Source organism: Lingula anatina, chromosome 2 (assembly GCF_051362555.1).
Source record: "Lingula anatina isolate TDL-2025a chromosome 2, LinAna3.0, whole genome shotgun sequence".
Taxonomy (NCBI): domain Eukaryota; kingdom Metazoa; phylum Brachiopoda; class Lingulata; order Lingulida; family Lingulidae; genus Lingula; species Lingula anatina.
The window spans coordinates 12,916,198-12,937,977 of record NC_141768.1 but is presented as its reverse complement, the minus strand read 5'-3'; the positions used below and the strand labels follow the sequence as shown (position 1 = coordinate 12,937,977).

At 33.7% G+C, this 21,780-nt stretch overlaps 3 protein-coding genes across 5 annotated transcripts; 2 read left to right on the top strand and 1 right to left on the bottom strand.

Annotated features, from left to right (window-relative positions):
* The first annotated feature begins 70 nt into the window (after window positions 1-70).
* On the top strand, window positions 71-13,807 carry LOC106176439 (uncharacterized). 3 transcript variants are annotated; one of them, XM_013558826.2, is made up of 8 exons: window positions 71-222; window positions 1,628-1,720; window positions 3,230-3,384; window positions 4,119-7,174; window positions 7,709-7,896; window positions 11,013-11,135; window positions 11,659-11,783; window positions 12,076-13,807. In XM_013558826.2, the coding sequence occupies exons 2-8, from the start codon at window positions 1,633-1,635 to the stop codon at window positions 12,253-12,255; spliced, it is 3,915 nt and encodes a 1,304-aa protein (XP_013414280.2). In that variant the 5' UTR covers window positions 71-222; window positions 1,628-1,632; the 3' UTR covers window positions 12,256-13,807. The 3 variants fall into 3 exon arrangements, with proteins under 3 accessions (XP_013414280.2, XP_013414282.2, XP_086860568.1); XM_087004442.1 differs by lacking the exon at window positions 71-222 and adding an exon at window positions 479-624; XM_013558828.3 differs by lacking the exons at window positions 11,659-11,783; window positions 12,076-13,807 and adding an exon at window positions 9,976-10,026 and having other exon boundaries at window positions 11,013-11,137.
* LOC106176433 (uncharacterized) lies at window positions 13,654-16,909 on the bottom strand. Its single transcript, XM_013558810.3, has 4 exons — window positions 16,734-16,909; window positions 15,303-15,712; window positions 15,004-15,119; window positions 13,654-14,804 (listed from the first exon to the last, which is right to left on the bottom strand). The coding sequence occupies exons 1-4, from the start codon at window positions 16,787-16,789 to the stop codon at window positions 14,415-14,417; spliced, it is 972 nt and encodes a 323-aa protein (XP_013414264.2). The 5' UTR covers window positions 16,790-16,909; the 3' UTR covers window positions 13,654-14,414.
* A 57-nt stretch (window positions 16,910-16,966) lies between these two features.
* Window positions 16,967-21,202, top strand: LOC106176440 (spermatogenesis-associated protein 17). The gene is made up of 10 exons (XM_013558829.3): window positions 16,967-17,185; window positions 17,855-17,944; window positions 18,224-18,305; window positions 18,581-18,631; window positions 18,860-18,963; window positions 19,118-19,273; window positions 19,491-19,641; window positions 19,896-20,044; window positions 20,214-20,343; window positions 20,479-21,202. Exons 1-10 carry the CDS (start codon window positions 17,118-17,120, stop codon window positions 20,551-20,553), a joined length of 1,056 nt encoding a protein of 351 aa, XP_013414283.2. The 5' UTR covers window positions 16,967-17,117; the 3' UTR covers window positions 20,554-21,202.
* Window positions 21,203-21,780: the final 578 nt, after the last annotated feature.

Here is a 21,780-nt window from a genome sequence, read left to right as displayed (position 1 = left end):
CTACATCTTGAACGATACACTGCTAAACAGAATTTGAGGAAAGAGACATCAAGTTGGTGTCTTCTTGCGGTATATCAATTTAGCGACATCTATTGGGCAAATTTCTTGATTACAGGTGAGGCAAAACGACCTGGTAGAAGCGGTCGTAGTGGTGGGGCTCTGTCTCACCGCTTGTGAATGCAGACATAACCACTCTAGATGTGGGATCTTTATGGTTAAATAGTAAGTATATGTTCGTAATACATAATTAAAATAAACGATATACATGATTTGCCGAAGTTTTGGAACACAGGCACAGGCCTTTCCAATTTCTGTCGAAGTCATTTCCGTGGAAATTTTACGTAAAGGACAATGCATTGCGTGCGCATACAGCATTCATTAATAATGAATGACATAAACTCCTGGTGCTATGAACTAAATTGCCCCGATTCTGCTTCACTTGTCGAATTCCAGTTTAGGAACGTGAAAATTTAATTTAGCCTTGAAATCACTAGCAAATAGTTACTTGGTCTCTTTATAATCAGAACAAAGGAAGTGTGCATGTACACCATGTCCTACCTGTAGTCCTTGAAGGGGGATGGCATTTGCTCTGTCTGAAGTTAGACTGTACAGACATTAGATGAGGTGATTGCACATTTACAAGTTATATAATTTATTTTTTGTTTATTATTTTGCTTATCAAGAAATTATTTTCATTTAATATAAAAATATGAAATGTATATTTGTTCATGAATATATTTATGATTTGATATGAAAATCATAATTCTTTGTTTTGGCCAAAAGATGAATTTTCCTGGAGTAAACAACAATTTTCCCATACTTACCAATGGTTAATGAATCCATTTTTACATTCAAAGTTGGTCCCTGTTTTTTTTTTCTAAAAAGTTTTTTTTTGTTATAATCTCTTAAGAGATTATAACAGAGTATAGCCATCAATGGAGGTCATGTGGTCTAAAGACAAGCTCAGATATCAGAATAGCTATAACTGCCGTTTTTGTGGTACAACAATATGTTATATTTTTATGGGTTGTTTACAATTTTTATTGTGAAATATAGATCTCATACGAAGAGTTATTATCCCTTTAGAATAAGATTTGTCTCTATTTATGAAGTTAAATGCTTTTACATTAATGGATGTATATGTATGTAAATTTTCATTCTCAAACAGTGTTTTTAAAGTTGAGAAATTTTGTTGTCAAGATGCCATACATATGCATTTGTCCATTGAACATACTGTAACAGTGTCTGAATTGAAAAAGATATTGGACAAAATGTGATCTTTACTTTAGATGACTGTCATAGTCATGTAGTTGTATGACACTTGGTGAGACCCTGGATGTTAGACCCTGATTAGCAGGCACTTGTTGAAAATAAATATGAGGGGACCCACATAGACCACATGCAAGTTTTAGATATTTCAGCCTTTGGGTATCAACTGGATTTTTTGTAGAATTTTAAATCCACAGTGTTGCATGCTAGATAAGGAACACAAAACCAGATTTAAAAGCAGTTTCTAAATAAAACCCAAAACAAAAAATTGCAGCCTATGATGTCTTTTCTTGTCTTTATCTTGTGTACTTCTATGATTTGAATTTTTCATCTGTTTATCTCTTTCTTTTTTCTCTAGGAAACATGGAGGAAGAAAGTAAGTTAGAGAAGAAGGATAGCCATATGACAAAAGATATGCATGATGAGGGAGTCCCACTTGGTTCAAAAATAGGTAGTGTAGATTCCCAAAATGGGAAGCTTTTTGTTTTTTTTTCTCACATATGCTTTGCAGTAATATTAATATCAGACAGTCCATGCAGATCTTTTTAATTAAAAATATACCAGAGTCCAGTTTTCTTCGTCTTTATATCCTTTACAGGTGCATATGCTTTCCTTTCCTAATGCAGACCTTAAGAACAACAAAACCACTAAAAAAAAGCTGTAATGAATCACACATAAATAAGCCATTTGGCAGACTTAAAACTGGAAGGAGAGATATATGTGCCAAATTAATGATCAGAAGTTTGAAGAAGGTGCAGTTTAAAATAAAAAAAAAAAATATTTTTTTGCCAACCTATTATAATTTGTTTTATAACTCTTTGTCAAACATGCCTGGACAAATACACGCCTCTTTTTTTACCAAGTATTTTCACTTGTCTCTGTATCTTTTATGATACTGATTATTTTTTCTTTGAAAAGATACCCGAAGAATTTAATTTATGTAAACCTATGCAAAGAAAATGGCCTTGAAACACCAGTAAAGAGAAAAAATGTCAAAATGTTTAAGTAATCAGGTTAAAATGAAGGTCACACAGACAATAATGGAAGAGTAGAAACCTACAAAGAACACTCCTTTGCTTACAGCTGATGCATTTGGCCACACAAATGACACAGGCATCTGCCATATTTTATAAAGACAAAACAGAGTACCAGTATTAAGCAACCTTTTTTATTACATCTATTATGCATGGGTGTGATAAAACTCAAAGGTTTGCTGATGGTCAAAGGAGAGAACTGGCAATAGTTTCATGAAATGGCACTCCTAACTAATGAGAGGATAACCATTGATCATTAGCTAAAGAGAATTTTGTGAAATGGGTGCCCCAGGAACTAGTTTCTTCTATAAGATCTGCAGTCATTGCAAGTGCAACTGGTGGTAAATACATTACTTTGGAAACCTCATTTGAAAATATAATTACCAGATACAATCTCTTCACTTGACTGCCATACAAAACTTCTACCCTATTGTACAGCATTATAATATACATGTATACCAATGAACTTAGCTCCCTGTGAAAGTTATCATTGTGTACTGTTTTCAATTCCTTTAAAGTTTGTGATCATAACAAGGGAGTAATAGATGTTATGTTGCAGTCACCATGGCCAAGTTCAGCCCCCAGCTGGGATGATTGGGATGATCATGATCAGTTGACTTTTATTTAAGTTGTTTTATTGTCATAAGGTCTGTATTTAGAAATGTAGGAAGCTCTGCAGGATACAAGTATGACTGAAAGGCATTTTTAAACCCATGTAGAGAAGAACCATGAGACATTATGTAATATTGCATAAAAATTGCCCAAAAACCTTTTTTATAGTTTTGAGAAGAAAATTGCACAATATCACTGGAACTTAGTATTTTTGTCAGCAAAACCTGTTCTACCAAGACTTTTTCATGTAATTAGTTAAAATTTTATTTATATGTAGCAAGTTGGTAATATAGATATTTTCATTTTTTTTTCAGATGCAAAATCAGAAACTGAGGCAAAAAATGAAAGTCACGGTGATCAACATTTAATTCAACATATGGCACAACTGCGAGAAGATGGTTTACTGTGTGATATGACATTGCGAACCAAAACAGATAATAGCCCAGCCAGTACATTTAAGACACACAAGGTAAGTCAAATTGTTATTTGGAAAAGTGAGATTTTTTTTAGATTGGGTGCCATATTCAAAGGGCTTGTTCTGATGGTCTTTTGTTCTGAGGGATGAGTATATGAGGCGAAGTATGAGTTCAGGCAACAAGATTGTGAATATACCGATTTACTAATACACACATGTTGCAAAATAATAGGCAAATGATAGAAATGTAACTATAATAGTAGATGGATCCATGTGTATATGTGTATATTCAAATTAGGAAAGAGAGGTTATTGTGGATGAAATCCACAGCCTGCCATGCTAATGTATATTTGAATAAATTCCAACTTAATTGTAGATACATTTTGAATTAAACAAATATGCAAATCACATACATGCAAATGTACTACCATTTCCTTTAAGTGCAGCTACCGTATCAATAACCTCTTTCTAAATAACAGATCCTCAGACTAAGAAGTATTCAGAATATCGGACCCTCCACCATTGGGACTATAGAGCACTCAGAACAATGTTAGATTTTTTTAAACTTGGCTCCTACAGTCTTCGAAATATCGTACCCTTGAGCAATAAACTCTCGAAATATAAGGATGTCCATGTAAGCTTTTGGCATGGAAACAATTATAATATCATTTATTTAATATTTTTACTTTATAGTTTCAAAAAATGAAGCCCAATTGTCATTCATTTTAAATATAACTTTCTTGTGCTAAATAACATGTTGAGAAAGTTTTTAATTTTTTTCTTTGCAGGTGCTGCTAGTAACTTTTTCAGAATATTTTGGAACACTGTTGAAAATGGGGATTTTGGCGAATGACTACTTATTTCCTGATTTAACATCAGAAGGATTGTCTGCAGTCTTAAATTTTATCTATGGGAAAAAGCTGTCCCTCAGAGAAGAAAATATAGTTGAAATTTCGAATGCAGCTAATAGATTAATTGTGCATTCTGCAATTTCCATTTGTAATGAATTCAGAAAACAAACAAAGAAAGAAGATGAAAAGAGATTAGAAAAGATAATGCCAGTTGCAGAAGTTGGAAATAAAATTTTAATGAGTGATAGCAAACGTAGGTTGGTCCAGTCACAAAGTACTTTCAACTTGAACACAAAATTCCTTAAAACTCCACCACCCCCAGCAGGTTCTGCCAACCTGAACACTCACATCCTACCTTTGACGACATCCCTGCTGTCCAAGACACTAACCCCCATTCTGAAAGTTGTTCCAGTGACCATGCCGCCACTGATAAATGCTGCAGGTGGCACAGCAACATCAGCAGAAAAAGCACCAACTGGAAGTCAGGTGATGACCAATCCATCTTCAGTGGTTTTCAAAACAATAGGTGCATTGCCCTCGGGAACACAGCCTTCAGTATTACCTGTTCAGTTCCCTGGTCATGAAGGTGCTGCCACGCCCCCAGCAACCTTGGGAAATTTAACAAAGACGATCATGGTACCTGTGAATTATCCTCAACCTTTGAAATCTGTTGGCGCTAGCAATAACTCTGTGGCTCATCCTGTGCAGACTCCCCCTTTATTTCAGCTGAATGGTCCGTCTCGTGTTAACTCAGGCAACATGGTTGGTACCTTGATATCTAATATGCCAATGTCCTTCAGTGTACCTGCTTCTGCCAACCAGAGTAGTGTGGTCAAATTGTCAACTGCACAGTCACGTCTCAGCCCAGTGGAAGAAAGTAAAAAAAGCACTGCACTAGCCCCCAGATTAGATACAGTGACTTATTTGAGCACACGTCAGCCTCCAGTCCTAGCCATCAAGCCACATAAAAAGAGAAAGGCACCTGGAACATTGCCACCATTGGTTCCAAAGAAAGTCACAGTGCCTGATTGTGACATGATTGGTGAACCGAGAGTCCTTCTGCAACGCATTTCTCAAGACGTCCTGAAAACGGTGATGCCAGAGAAATCGGTTGATTCCCGGGAAGCCACATCAAGCAGTAGTCAAACTACATCAAGTGTTGTTAAGGCCACAACAAATTTTACAACCAAAGATATCAGTAAGACAGTACAAGGTGTGGCATCCATGTTGAATGGTGAATCAAAGGCAGTGGGAACTACATCAAAAACAGTTCGAAGCATCACAGATGTATGGCATCAAGCATTGTCTTCTAAAGCAGCAGCCCCTCAAAGCATTGAAAGCAAACAAACAGATCAGGAAAAGGGGGATGCAAGTTCGGTCAGTCCACTACTGAAAGATTACATGGATATTCCTGAATTTGAAGTGGTTAATGTAAAAACTGAGCCTGACACTTCTGAGTACGAAGCTGCAGTTGCAGACAAAAATATACCCGATCAGTTCAATGGAGGAAACAATCAAAGTACTTTGAGCCATAATGCCTACGTAGATCAAGATCTAGATATTAAACCAGACCTTTCTCATTTATTTGGTGCCGAGGCACAGGACACAGACCCTTCCTCTTTATTAGATGTGAAACCAACCATAGAATTAGTTGATGACCAGGGGAGTGTAATAAAAGTAAGAGTTGTTGAAGAACTGCCACCTGAAACGGTGGAAAATTCTGCACATGATATGATGTCAAGGTCACACACACAAAAGAATCGTGTAATGAGACCTAAAACTGGAGCCATTAGGAATCTGTTAAATACAGGCATTCCTCAGAATTCATCATCCGAATCAAGGTTATCATCATTATTTGAGCAGCTGGTCACCACAACACAAGGGGCACCTTCATTGATTTCAAAAGGGTCCAGATTGAAGGGAAACACAGTGCAAATGTCAGATCATTTCAAGAAGGGACAAACCAAAAACTCAAAGTCAGCAGCTGAAAGCAAACTATTTCAATCTTCCAATAGTAAGTTTGTTGGGAAACACCCAAACAATGCTGTCAAATATACATGTGGTTACTGTTTGGAAGACTTTAAGCATCCACAGGCCTACCATTTGCATCAGCAGCAAAAGCACAAGTGGTTCTTTAGCACAAATAGATTCAGTCTAAGGCGGCATTATCTAAAGGCAATAAAACAAGAGGGAAGTAACAAAAAAACTTTCCTATTTGTCAGAAGAAAAGTGAGTTGTATGCAGTGCTTGAAAACCTTTCGAAAGTGGCGAGATTTGAAATTTCACCGGAAACTTTGTCACACCCATAAGAGCTCTGCCACAGTATCTCAAGAACCAACAGAAAGAGCACTCAAGATGAATTTACGTCCCAAGGCATCAGGCAAGATTACATGTGAATTTTGTTTGACCAAATTGAAGTGTAGGAAAGACTTGATCCTTCACCAAGCAAGATTACATGGATTAGGAAAGAAATTTCAAGGTCAAAAGGTTAAGTGCATCCACTGTGAAAAAAAGTTCCAGAACAAAGAACTTTTCCAAAATCACTTTCTTAGTCTGCATGGGCAGATAGTGCATTTCTGTCCATTTGACTTGTGCGAGTTCACATATGGTGACTTTTGGACTGTCCAGGATCACATTAAAGCAGAGCATCATAGAGAATACACTTGTAAGGCATGCCCAGACTTTAAAACATCCAGCTATGTGGCCTTCCTACATCATCTTAAACACCACATTGTTTGCAGAATGCCAGCTACATGCCCCGTTAAAGGATGCAGCTTCAAGAGCAAGAGCACTTCTCAGGGAAAACATACCCTCCAAAGGCACTTGGCAAAGAGTCATGGTACAAAGATGAAAGAGGCTATATGGTGTCCAGTACTGGGATGTAGCTATGTTACTTACATGCCAGCAAATATAACCAGTCATCTGCTGCTTCGGCATCAGGACAGAAGTGAGCTTTCTTGTCAACAATGTGACAAAAAATTTAAAACATTAAGGTAAAAAGAATTCCTTTGAAAATTATTCAGTACATTTCGTGATTTTATTTATTGTAAGTGATTGAATTGCACATTGTTTAAAGTACATGTCGCAGGCCAGGTCCCACTTCAGGCTGGTTTTAAATCCACAGGCCCAGCACTCATGGGTTGATCACATATGGCAACAAATTATTCTGTGGATAATACCCACTTAGGACTGGCCCCGTGTGGATTTAAAATCTGCCTTAATTGGGATCGGTGAAACTAATAATGCCTAATGAAACTAATAATTGCTCTTATCTTAGTGACTTTAGTCTGTAATTGCTATTGGTTTTTTGAAGAATGCCTTCCACTCTTTGGTATTCCTTGTGCTGAATTGCTTGGTATGTCTACCTTGATTCCTCAAAATTACAACAATTAAGAAAAAATGAAAGTGATAGTGAAATACATGTTCACAGAAATCGTAAAGTGGTAATCCATCTTAGCATATTATCCTCCTTTCATAATGTAGGTTTACGTAAGTTTAATGTCATTTCATTTTATTTTGCATGAAAGGAACTTGAAACATCATTTAAAGACATGGCATTCCCATAGGGAGGTGAAGATTTATGATTGCAAACAATGCATGAAGAAGTTCAGATCAACATCTGCAATAAGAAAGCATGAGAGAATCTGCGGGAAGGGAAAGTTTTTGTGCTGTGACTATTGTGACTACAAGACAAATGAAGATATGGCTTTGAGAAGTGAGTATTTAACATACAGTATATGCATAAAATATCTTAAGTATTTTAAGCTGTGTTTTAAAATTAAAATTATAGTGATAGGTTCTTCTACAGACCTTGTAAAAGAATAAGCTGTTCGTGATCTTGGGCCTCGGTTTTGTCATCGTGCACAGGGAATTAATGACTCAAACCACAATATCATAGCGTGATCATAAAATTAGTGGTCAGGAGTTCTGCAAGGAAATTGTGAACTGTTATCTGCTTACCTACCCAATGGAAATTCATCTGAGTAGTCGTATGTTATGATTCAAGTATTAAACTTTTCAATTTCTACACTAGAAAGTAGAGCTTTACCTGACAGAGCTTTTGAAATGACCTTCTTGGTATGAAAGGGGGGGTTAAGGAGGCCATTTACATCAGGGCACATAACCCAAGCTTGAACAGAGATGGGGGGAGGCACCAATTGTCACACATTTGGGACACCACAATCACCAAAGCACTGGTGAGCAGTGATCATCCCATATGACATCACACTGAAGAAGATCATGGATGTGATCGAAAGCTCTGTCAGGTATACATGTAGCTCTATTTTCTAGTGTAGAAATTGAAAAGCACACAGCACACACCCAAATATTTGGAAGGAGTGTCACACCAGCTACCATGCTGCAGACAAGAATACTTACACTGTGGTCATCACATAGTAAACTGGGCTTCTATGGATTTTACACATATTCCAAGCAGTGCGAGACCATGACATCTAACATTGGTTTCCTCAAATTCTGAATTTGGGGTTTAGAAAAAGAACCAATATGTAAACAGTGAGAGACCTGGAAGTTGTTTGCCCCTTTTTTATGTGATTCTCATGACCACTATTTTTAAGATCCCCCCCATGAGACACTGTAATATCAGTGTGGTAATAATGGTTTTTCAGTCGTTAGAAGCTAACATTTTGAATTATAACATACTTGATTTTCTGTATCATGGAAACCATTTATGCATCAATTCTACAAACTGAATTTGATCGTACAATTTAAGACTGTACATGTCGATGCAAATATAATTAATTTTAAAAAGTAGAAATAATTCTTTTTAAATTTGAAATAATTGTAATAAATTAACACTCAGTATATCTCAAAATCAGCCTGCTTAATTGTTTTGGGAGTGGGTCATTCATACTGATTATAAAATTTAAAAATGTGAAAATTATGGTTGACTAATTCATGTTTTAATGATTATGTCTAAAATTGAAATAGAGGCTTAGATACCTACCCACTTTCTGTTTTACTTGAAGGGACATTGGTATGCTTGGAAGGTGTTGGACTAGCTTTTGCTATTATTTGATTTTAAGAAAATCTCCCCCACCTCTCTCTCTCTCACACACGCATACACATATCAGGCCCGTAGCCAGGGGAGGTTCGGGGGTTTGAAAGAACCGCCCCTTTTGCTGGGAAAAGGTCCACTCTGGGTAAGATTTGATCTAGGTACATGAAGTTTTTATGGGAAAAGGTCCATTTTTTCAGAAAAAGAACCCCCCTTTTGAAATTGCTGGCCACGGGCCTGCATATCAAGCTTTCAGACTTTTGCAGGTGTAAACACTTTTGAAGACATGATTGCATGCTATCATGTTTTTACAGTGTAGATTATTGTAATCTTTTAAATAAAGTTTAAGATATTATTTTGATAGATTGTGTCAAAAGATATGAAAGATGCCCTCTAGCTACTATTGAGCAACTTAAGTTTTGCTCATCTAAACAACTCTAAACAAAAGTGTAATAAAAGATAGACTAAGGTGCGTTTTGAGGTTTCATGACTTAAATTCAGATGAGTCTGTATCATGTTGACAAAATTCTTTTTTGTTACCCTTTCAAGAATTCATATAATTTAGTGAAATAAAAAGTAAGTTATAAGTTTCAGTTGTATTCAATATATTTTGGCTATTAAAGCATTTTAAAATGAATAATGACCATTGGTTCGAATAGAAATTAAAATTTGAAGGTGAGTATTATTCTTTTTTTTCAAGGAAACCTTTGACCCTATATGAATAACTTATTTTTACATTTAAGAATATTAAATTCTATGGAATTTATTTTTTTATATTAGAAAATTTAAAATAGATACCAACCAGTAAACCCCAACAGCTATTGCTGAAAGGTCAGTTCAGAAATGTTAACTTGCATGGAAGTTTTACAATAGAGCTTGTATTGCTTGCACCCATTTAGAAACATTTATCATAAAAGATGGAAAGTTTGTCTTTTTGTTTTTTTTTCAATGCCCTGCATTATGGCTGAGCTTGAAATATAGACTGAAACAGAGACTATTTTGAATTTGAAATTAAAGATGTGCAGTGCAAAGCTTGTTATATTTAGAGTAAGTAAGTCATTGTATCAGCATTACATCAAAGTCTTGTTTAATGTGCTGCATGTCATGAGTGGCATGCACCCAGATATTTGTCAAACTGCATGAAAAGCCAGTTAAACAATTTTTCTTCAGATGATAAGATTTTTATTTATGAGTGTGTTTTAGTATTGGTCACCTTTTTATGAGATGTCCAAAAGAGTAGGATTTTTTGTTTAAAGTTTTACCTCACCTTTAGTTTGGTAAAAGTTGATATATTTCATAGGCATTAACTTTAAATTTTATATTTTTAAAATATATATATAAAAAAAACAAGTTTTTAGTGTGCTCTGCATGGTGTAAAGCATTGGCTTGGTTGAAATAAGTTGTCAATGAAATAGTTGTAGGGAAAAATAGTTTTAATACAGTTACATGAAAATAATGTTTATACTAGCATGCATTATTAACTTGTTTCCAAGTTGCTGGAATGTTAACTAAATGTTTATGATGGCATGAAGTTTTCTACTAACAATTTTTTCAGTTAGATGATGTGATATATAATCAATTTCTCATTTTAGACTAAAAGAGTGGGCTTTAATGGATCTTCTTGCAAATGTTTATAATCTGTAATCTGTCAATACATACTTTCTTCTAATATGGATATTAATTTTGATATTGAATTAATTGAAAGTTACAGTCAGAGCAAGTTTTCCTTATATATAGTAACATCTGTAGTATGCCTATTAGTATTTATTCTTTTTAATGGTTGAAAATTATTATTATACATTTCTCTTTTCTTTTAGACCATTTGTTCTGTAGACATGAAGTTCAGACTCCAGATAAAGAAGTATACGTTTGCAGTATGTGTGGCTATAAGACTATTGTGAGAGCCATAATGAAGAAACACGTCACAATACATAAGCCAAGTGAGTATTCACCATATTTTATCATAGCATTTTTGGCCCTTTCCATGATGAGTGGTACATTTAACTGGACTGGTCTCAGTTTGAGAGATTGACAACTTTATAGCTTGGCTATTTCATACAGTGTTGTATGGAGCCCAGCACTTGAACTGGCCAGTTGGTTAACTAAATGCCAGGAGATAAACTTGTGAAAAGGGAGTTAAAATCCCTGTTATATCACTTAATGACATCTCATTGAGAATTAGTTTAAATGTACCACTCTGTGAAAAGGACCTTAGTTACCAAAAAGTAGAAAGTAGAGTTACACAATGAATGGAAAGACAAATTTGAAGTGTGTGTAGACACAGTCACTATACCTCTTTTTGGGTGCAAATCAAGAATCCTCTTAAAGGCAGCTTCCAAAATTTCAGTTGCCTGAAGTTTTCATATAAGATATTTAGCTTGGTTGTAATGCTTGTGTCTTATTTAGCATAAGAAGTGATTCTGTTGATTTGTTGAACATCAATCTGTTTTTTTTATTATTCAGGTAAAGACCATATATGCCACATCTGCAAAAAAGAATTCCGTTTGCCCTATCAGCTAAAGGCTCACCTAACAGTACATTCCAGTGAGCAACCATTTGAGTGCCCAGAATGTAGTTTCAAGACAAAGGTGTGTATTTCTTTTATATTTTCTTGTTTGTAGAAATAGGATTTCTGATTTATTGTGTAAAAAACTTAAATCTTAATAATGCAAAAATATTCTGTAATTGATGTTGAAATAGTAAATACAAATTGATTTAATTTGTTAAAATTGAGAAACAATTTTTTTTTGTGCAAAGTAATGTGAAAAATATTTCATATAATATTTTACTTTTTCTTTTATTTGACCATTTCTGTGAAATCATGTGGCTTACTTTGAATTTTTATTAAACATTTCTGAGTGTATTATTGACTAATTCTAGACTGCAAGAAGATTACGCCAGCATCTTCGTATCATGCACGAGATGGTGAATGCCAAGCCTTTCCAGTGTCCTTACTGTGACCACCGCACAAACCTACGTGGTAATTGCATCAAGCACGTCACTCGCGTCCATCCAGAAGGAGCAGTGAGAGTTATCAAACTGTTTGATATCAGGGAGTAGCACTTTTTTTAAGAAAATGAAATTTATGAAACTTGTGCACAAGAAGAAAGAAAAAAAATATGTGAAGGATTTCATCAAATGCAAAACCACATAATCATTGATGTATATGAGAATTAATGATATGAGAACTGTTGTGATCAACAGACTTGTTCATTTAAAGCTATGACAAGTTGACATGCACTGCAGATGGACCAGTTTGTGTGTAACAGTTAAGATATTATAGTAGATTAGTGATTAATTATCATCTGTAAATATTGTGGCTTTTGATACCCTTTAAAATATACAATATGTTTTGACCAAAAGCTATTTGATCTAATATAGTATTTCATTATTGATGGACTTATTTGATAATTTGGTTATTTAGTGATCTTCTGTAGCATCTCTTAACAATAAATATCTGTGACATCTTGCTTTATAGATCTTGAGATATATTGACAATATCATGTTTTTTAGTGCTTAATATATATATTTGTACCTTTTTGATAAGACCACAGTTAAAATTAATGCCTAAATACCATGTATGGTTAACTATTTACTGTGATGGTTTTATTAGAAGCATCCCTTCTCTTATTTACTGACATGAAAATGAGGACTAGGTTACTTTAGATTAAACTTATGCAATCCCTGTAAATATATTATATAACTTTTTTAAGTCGTACATTTTTTTAGAAATGACTCTTAATGGTATTTGGGGGGATATATTTAAGCAAAGCACTGTAGGTGGCATGTGGCTTCCCTCTGTAGTGTACAGTTTGTTACTTGTATATTATTGTGATAGAAATACATGTAAAATATATTTGTCACAGTATGTAGACATATTTATGTGGATACTTGTTGCATCTGATAACGGGACCAGATATCCAGATGCAAGAAAAAAAATGATAGAAGTATTTCCTCTCTGTGCTATATGAAACATTCCAAAAACATTGGGACCAATTATGTTTACAGTATTGGCATTGTTATCATTTAATTCAGTAAGAAGACCTTGCAAATGCATTTGCTGTGATCTTTGGCAATAGTTACAAATATTGTTGGGTCTAATCAGTTGTTTTATGCATATTTAAAAGGAATCTGTGACCAACAGAATTGATGTGTGACCACAATCTACATTCCATCTAAATGTTTAAATGTGGACCAATTGATAAAAATCTATTGTATGTGGCCTTTCTAATACAATTACAATATTGAATAATTTGTTTCATAGTTATTGTTTGAATATGTGACATCTGTATTGTTTGTACTTGTGAGTAGAATATTGAATATGTAGTTAAATAGCTGGTAGAAAATGTGAAATGCTTGAAAAAAGATTGAAAATGAATCCTTTTAGTAAATGAGTTGGAGGTGTATAAGTACTCTTCTCCCTGGTTGACCTTTCACATAGAAACAAAACAGCAAAACTGTATTTTAGATTGGTTTATTTAATCAATTCACAAAATTAATTTGTACAAAGACAGTTTAAAACATTTAAAGTGGCCAGATTTTTGTAGGCCCAGTTGTCTTTATCACACACATTGTGAAGGAAGAATTTTGAATACATATGTCTAAAATGGTGGTATTTTCATAATGTTATTTTAAATGAGAATATGGAAGGATTTTTACCCTTGAGAAGGACATTAAAAAGTATTTCCTTCATAAATAAGTGTTGACCAATAAAGCATAAGAGGTATTTAAAAAGTCAAACCAGCAAACCCTTTGCATGGAAGAACATTTACCCAAAACCTCATTTTTTGGTAGTAGAAAAACATACAAATAAGTCTACGAAGAACTACATAACAGAAAAATTGAGCAATTAATATAAAATCTGATACAGTTTGGGATTTTGGAAATCTCATTTGTTTCCATTTATATGTTCTTGTCAAATTTGAACCATTTAAGCTTGATTTAAGTTACTTTTAAAACCTTAAACTAACATATTTTGATGGTATTTTACCAAACCGATAACTGACTAGAGAACAATGATTTGCTCTGCTTATTCACCTCAGTGAAGGATTAACCAATTGAAATTTTCAATCTATTATATTTTAAATGTATAGAAGTGCTAAGACAACAGGAATGAAATAAAAACCATGGTTGAATATGAGTGGGAAATGAAAATATTGGAAAACAAACAAGAAATAAAAAAAACCTTCACACTTAAATCAACATCACAATAATTTCTCTTATGAAGAATCCAAGTTACGGATGCCATCTAATTTCTCTTCTGGTTCTTCTTGTTTTCTTTTTCCTGTGCTTGGTTTTACTTCAATCCTCTGTGCTGAAGTTTCTTTATGTACAGTGTTAGTTATAGCATTGTCTTTTCCTTGCTTCTGTTTCTCAGCACTTTTACTTCCAACGCTGCTTCTTCGTGATTTGGCACTACCATTTCTGCTCCCTGCGGAACCATTGCACTGACCCATTTTCAAGTTTGCTGGCATGGTCATCTCACGACGCATCTCGTTGGTAAGGAGGGAGGGGACATAGACTGGACTGCTGGCTGAGTAGCCAGGTCGATTGGCATATTTCACTGCAACCTCTGTTGGAATGCTGTCCCACACAAAACTGCCATGGCGCTATAAGGAAACAGATGGTGCAATTATTTTCTTTGCATTTGACCTCTCAAATTTTGCAGGGAAGACTCATACATAATTGTATATTGACCAATAAAGCGCAATTGCTTTTTCAGACAACTGGAGCACAAGGTAATCCTTGATACAATTTCAAAATTTCTTATTTTAATACTTATTGATGTTAATACATATTATATTTTACCTTTGCTCTTATGGGATAGTTCGGATCCTTTCTGGAATTATATTGATGCTCATATGAAATCCTTTCTTTCCAAAATCTATGGGAGCCATTTTTCTCTGGAAGTGGGTTGACTGGCACTGCAAAGGAGCAAAAGTGCATTTAGCATGACAGAACATATGTTATTTCATGTGGATAGGAAGCTGTAATACAACTTAAAATACTAAAAGAATGTTTAACACACTACAACAATAATATTTCTTCATTTATTAAAAAAATTAAAAAAACTTTTTTTTACAAATCAAATCACATATTTTAAATACCTATGCCAAGAGCTGCAGTGGTGTTAGGATTACATCCATGCCTTGTAAGTCCAGGGTTTTTGATGTCAAGTTTGTTATAGTCATATCTAAATGTTGTATCCAATGTTCTTCTTGGGGAAGCAGATTCCACAGGATCTGGCATACCAGGGTACCATTCATGTTGTACATCATGAACATTCTGTGTGGTAACATTACATATGGGCTCATTCAGAAATCTGCAATTATGCCTCAGAAAGCTGGCGCTGAGTCCATGCGGTCTGTTTATTCTGTAATCTGGCACTGGCCTTGGTATGGCAGGAGGTGCCCATATCCCATCATAGTCAACATGGTATTGTGATATTTCTGGATAAACAGGCTCAGGTTGTTGCCGTGTGACTCCTTTATCACCAAAAATGCGAAAAGTGTTCGGGCTGCAAATGGAAGAATGAACATTATGTGGAAATTGTATTTCATTAGAAAAGAAAACCTATGCAAACACTCAGCCTATTCAAATACTTAAGATATTTATATTTACCTAGTGGCCTGTATGTGCCTCTGAAAAGTTATTATTTTCTTAACAATATAAAGCGTGTTTGTGTAGTTTACTCAATTGTTTGGCGTCTTGTTTGTGTATTCACCCAACTAGGTTTCAGTTACAGGTATATCAGGTGCTGAATTAATATGCCTTTATACATGGTAACAGGAATCATTATCCACATCATTTCTGACATAGTCTTTAAGTGCTATATAGTACTGGTAATGTATAAATCTCATGTGCGATGTATTGCTTAGACTAAAAAAATTATCCTTAAACTAAAGGGACCTGTCAAACAATCAAATAAAGCTAAAACTCTCGGCAAAAGAAAACAAAAAATATATCAAAGAATAAGCATTACATTTTCAAAAAAAAAAAAAAAAAAAAAAGAACGTTTTTATCTGCCCTACAATTAATTCATAACATTCAAAAGATATAATGAATAACTCTGAATATCTCACATTGTAATTAATAATCATGAGAAAATTAAGTATTAGTCTCACATGAAAGCAAAAGTTTGAACTGTTTTCATCAAATAGCTGCTTATGATTTTATACAACATAAATATATATATATATATATATATGCAAGGTGGCATCCTCATGTTTTAATAATATTCATGTTGTCAACAAACTGCTGCTTTTGTTTTAAGGCTATATATAGCTAAAGGTTGATTGCTTATAAATACAATAAATTGCTATCTAAATAATGCGGTTCTATATTTATTTATTGTAATCCATCTGTTTCATATTAGCTATATTATATACCTATTGCCCAGCCATTGTGATTCACAAAGAATTATATCATTATTATTTATGGAAGTAAAGCATTAAGATAACAATAACATACTGTTATACATATATAAATACTGAGTAAATACTATAATTCTACAAATGTTAAAATATATATTTACTTACTCAAACTTTGCTTCCACCCGTTTTTTCCTCGAAATTGGTGGCATATAGGCCGTCATCTCTAATCTACTGCTCCTACTAGTAACTACAGGTACACAAACGACCGCTTCGCGATCACTGTTTGAATAGCGTGTACATGTGTACCTTTACCGCCATACTGTTTGGGGTTGCTATGGATAGAGGTCAAGGTCAATTAAAAGAATATAGTTTTGGTACTTTTTACAAGATGTACAGTGTAATTATTGTCATCGTTTGCAGAGGCTGGTAATATTCATGGCAAAATGAAGACAAAAGATTAGAAATCTCATTACAAATGATTTTTGATCAAATGCCTTCCGTACATGTGTGACGTCAGTTAGAGACCACCGGGGTAAATAGTGTTTCAAAATGGCGACCATGATTAAATTGATGGAGAGAGTGGATCCAATTTTACAGGATTGCTACGATAACAACAAGTGAGTGAATTATTTTTCTAGATTAATGTCAGATTTTCTTGGTGCTGTATGCAACTGTTTTAGTGGAAATTTTATTTTGTTTTTCATTTAATTGAAAATGAATGTTGGAACTTGGCCTGTGGCGTTGTCAGTAACGTCAAAATATTTTGTTCAAGAACTTGATCTATATATCTACCCCAACAAAATAGTTCTGCTCAGTAAAACAACTATATAAGATACCCTTAACTGTTTATATTTGTATTTCTTATTATATTCATCATTGTACTGTAGCTAAATTACATTGGTTACTCAAAGCCATACTTCTAATACATAGCTAGCATCAGAGTGCATCTAAAAAATTTTAAACCTCATCGTTTAATATTGGTTTTGTTTTCAAATATTAATAAAGAAAACAATTAATAAACCGAAATTGCAGAACCAGTGTGTACAAGTGTACAGACACTCCATCATTACTGTGCAGTCCACCAAACAATAATTTTTCCGTAATAGGAATGTGTACAATATACATTTCATACACTGTAACTTACTATTGGTTACATACAGAGATCCTCTGACACAGGCCCCCACATGTCCTCTTTGTCAGACTCTAAACTTTGTGATATAAAGTTTTCATGAAAACCCAGTTTATTTTAAAAAATATTTCTCAGATTGTTGATTTTTGTCTTGCAGTAAAGCCGAAGAAGAAAGACAAAAAGAGTTTCAGTCGATTATTAAAATCCAGGCATGGTACAGAGGTCAAAAGGCAAGAGCATATTTAAGGTAAATGAACATAAATGATCACTTATAATGTCAGAAGTTAAAAAAAAAAAAAACAACAACAGGAGATTAGGTTTTGGTTTAGCAAATAGAAAAAAAGAAATGAAATAAATAAAAAAAGTTTAATATTATTTGAATGATAATGATGAAAACGTAATTTGAATTATAACATGAAACAACACATAACAGGAAAAAATTATTTTGATGGTCATACTAATTAAAAAATAAAAAAGGGCAGTGATTTTCTGAAGTGTTACAATATTCTGATTTTATTGAATCTAGGTATTTGAATGACTGTGCAATAGTTATTCAAAAACGATGGAGGGGATTTCTGGGAAGGAAACACTACAGAGTATATGTTAAGGTGGGTGTTGTCATCAAAATATTATAAATTGAATAAATAACTCATTTTATATTTTACAACATCACTGGAAGAGAAATGGGAATATACCTTACATTTTATTGAGAAAAATTTTCTTAATTGTTTAATATATATGTACTTTTTTTTTCTTTTTGCAATACTGATTCAAAGGAAATTTAAATATAGTCAGAAAATTAATTTAAACAAAATTTTTGGATTTTTTTTTTATTTGTGATTTTCTTGAGTAATGTGTGGTTTATTTTATTTTTCTTTTGCAGAATAAAGTTTTCATTATGAAGATGAATCATTACAATGAGATGGCTGTGAAGGTAAACAAAAAGCTAGGAGTTTTGAAAGATAATATGATTATTTTAGATAATGTACTTTTCATTTGCATTGATATTCTTGACGATTGATCTGTATTTTAGATTTAATTGGTTATGATAGTTACTTTTTTAAAACTTTTTTTAAGTTCCAGAAAATTAAATTTGTACTTTTTAATTATTAAGTGAATATTAAGTATGAGGCAGATTAAGATGACTTTCTTCTGTTTTAAGATTCAGAAAATTTGGAGGGCCTATTATACAAGAAAATATATCTTCAACTACTACAGCAGAAAGAGATATCTTGAAGGATTGCAGACAAAGAATCAAGTCATAAGGTAGCCATGCTTCTGTTTCCTTTTTTTTGTCCCAGTTTCTACTTGCATCATTTTATATCTTACTTGAGCAATAATGTTAAAATATTAAACCAGCACTTTAAAAAAGGATGTTATCTAAAACATTTAACAAAAATCCAATTATTTTTCATGACAGACAAGAATTGTCAGAGTATGCAGAACAACAGGCCATTGAAAGAATGAAGCACTCAGAGGAAGAAGTGAGAAGGAGACTACAAGAGTGGGCCAGCAAGAATCATTACTTACGAAGCACTGAGGTCATGCCAGGGATTTATAATTCACCTTTTTATCCGTGAGTATTTTTTGTTTTATAGTTTTATTTTTATTAAAAATTGATTCCAAATTTTAAAACTCTTTGAATTGTTATTTGGTTAAAATTTACTTAAATGATTTATGAATGCCATTAGTAGGTTGGAGAAAAGCATCCTACAGAAAATACTATGTCAACCAAGATGCTTATATATGTGGTTTATTGTAGTCTTTAATATGTATTTATTTATTCTCAATAGGTTTCCAGAGGAAAGAGAGTATATTTTGCAGAATGCCAGGCCACGAAGTCACAAGAAAGTTGTGCCAAAACAAGAACCATTTGACCCTACATGTAAAAGTTATACACATTTGGGTCCAAAACCTTTACCTCCTATTGGAGAGAAACCACAGGTGAGTTTTCTTAATTGTAAACAAAATATATTTATTATAGATTTAATACAAAGGGAGTGCTATTAAAATGATATTCAGTATTATTTCTAATATTCTTTCAACAATTCTTGTTGTTATTAAGTGAAGCACTAGAAAAAAAAACATATATAACAATCCTTAGATTTCAGGAAAGAAATTTTCCATTATCATGTTTTTATGTTGGTAAAATTTTTATTTTTGAAGAAGATAGTGACAACCTTATGGTTTAATTCTAGGGACCTTTCCGAGACCCAGGTTCAGTTCAGAAACAGCGCTACAAACCTTTCCAGCCTTCCCTGAGAGTAGCCACAGATTTCACTTCTCTAGAAAAGGCAAGAGAAAAAATGAAGCAGGATGAATGGATAGGGAGAATAAATGATAACTTGTAAGTGTTCATAAAAGTTTTACTCTTTGTCTATATATAATCATATAATATTTGCTTTTTTTTAACAGTTTAGATCCTTTTTAGTTTGTTTCACTGATAGAGTTATAACTGTCATTGTAATACATTCATTGTTTTGTGGAGTGTTTCACTGTGTTTAAATTATTTACAGATTTGTACCCTTCTCTAAGAGACATCGTCCTTATGAATCATTACTGCACACCACCTCACAGTATGGCCACCTACCATATGGCACCAAGTATTTTGTAGAGGAACAAGTTGACAAACACATTTCTAAACAGGTGAGTTATGAGGAATAGTAAAAAGATCTAACACTGGCTGTAATTTATAACTTTGTGTAATGACGAAGTTTATATTGCAAACGTGTTTCAGTAACAAGTTGACAAGTTGTTACCAAATATTTATTTTTCTTTTAGCCTATGAAAACTCTCGTGCCACCCATTCCCATCTTTGAGAAGCTAAATGACACTTATTCCCAAGGACAAGTATAACTTGCCTGGAGTAGGAATATGGGATACCTTTCAACTTAGACTGAGGACAGAGAAAACAACAATCTGCAAACTCTTTGTATTATATTTGGTGCTGCAGTGGAATAAAGGAATGAACCATATAGTAAACTGTTTGATATCAATAATAATCCATATCATTTAGCATGGACATACAGAAATCCATTTAGTTCAGCCTTTTGGCACTGTCCATTTTGATCATGTCAGAGAAATATTTGATTACAGGTGGGAAGGGTGGGAGTTAACAAGGAACATTACATGCCTCTTTAGGATTTTGAATATTGAGGATTCGGGAATGAAATTTAAAATATTAGTAATTTAGTTAAGTTGGTATTTGCAGCATCAGAGGTCTTATGAATTTGCATGGACTGTAAGACATTGACTAACAATCCTGACCTTGTTTACATTGGTGAAAAGGAGTCCTAGTTGGAGTTAATTGTAAATATTCGGAGGAATATCTTCCCTATGTGTGGTAAGATTGCTGCCATCATGAAAATGCCAGTTAAAACCCCATCTGTAAATGAATTTTGACAGTCTTAAATACATTTCTGGCATTTAATGTATATATATTTATATGTACATAATATATGTAAAAAGTGACCATCATTGTAAATAAATCTGTTTCACAGTATGACTGCTCAATTGTTGTGATGCACAAAAACTGATACCCAGTATGCTGAAAACTGATTGATAGTGATCAAAATTAATATTTACCATGATGTATGTTGAAAACAAAAGATCCAAACATTGATGTATCCCGCATACAGACATAAAGGCTTGAGAGAAGCTATACCTGGGTATTTTGTTCTCAACAGATACCAAAGATATACCTCTTGTCAGCAAGTTGCACATGATGTCTACCGCTGCTTTGCACTTGTGTGTACAAGATATCACCGACCCGAGGCATATCTGTTACAAATGACACAAGGAATTTGGGATCAAGACAAAAACTCTAGTGTCTGTCGAAACATACTACAGCCAGGGACAACCCTGATTTCTAATCAGTCCTTCAGAACATGGCAGTTTAAGAGCTGATTACTACCTAAAAAATTTTCAGTAACTAAAACTTACCTTATGTCCAAAAGCATACTTTCCAAACTATCATTTGAGTTCTTTGAGAGCAACTTTTTGAAAATGATTTAAGTAAAATTTAGTAACACCAGGCATTTCTGTATATAAACAACTCTTTTACATAATTTCAGCACTCAAAAG

What these genes read in the sequence shown, in the direction of transcription:
- LOC106176440 (XM_013558829.3), top strand. Translation starts at nt 17,118, where the DNA reads ATGGCGACCATGATTAAATTGATGGAGAGAGTGGATCCAATTTTACAG. An exon ending in AAGGCAAGAGCATATTTAAG is followed by an intron (nt 17,945 to 18,223) that starts GTAAATGAACAT and finishes TATTGAATCTAG; the next exon opens with GTATTTGAATGACTGTGCAA. An exon ending in TATAATTCACCTTTTTATCC is followed by an intron (nt 19,274 to 19,490) that starts GTGAGTATTTTT and finishes TATTCTCAATAG; the next exon opens with GTTTCCAGAGGAAAGAGAGT.
- LOC106176439 (XM_013558826.2), top strand. Translation starts at nt 1,633, where the DNA reads ATGGAGGAAGAAAGTAAGTTAGAGAAGAAGGATAGCCATATGACAAAA. An exon ending in CCCACTTGGTTCAAAAATAG is followed by an intron (nt 1,721 to 3,229) that starts GTAGTGTAGATT and finishes TTTTTTTTTCAG; the next exon opens with ATGCAAAATCAGAAACTGAG. An exon ending in AATGTAGTTTCAAGACAAAG is followed by an intron (nt 11,784 to 12,075) that starts GTGTGTATTTCT and finishes GACTAATTCTAG; the next exon opens with ACTGCAAGAAGATTACGCCA.
- LOC106176433 (XM_013558810.3), bottom strand. Translation starts at nt 16,789, where the DNA reads ATGACGGCCTATATGCCACCAATTTCGAGGAAAAAACGGGTGGAAGCA. An exon ending in CGGGTGGAAGCAAAGTTTGA is followed by an intron (nt 15,713 to 16,733) that starts GTAAGTAAATAT and finishes TTCCATTTGCAG; the next exon opens with CCCGAACACTTTTCGCATTT. An exon ending in ACTATCCCATAAGAGCAAAG is followed by an intron (nt 14,805 to 15,003) that starts GTAAAATATAAT and finishes GTTTCCTTATAG; the next exon opens with CGCCATGGCAGTTTTGTGTG.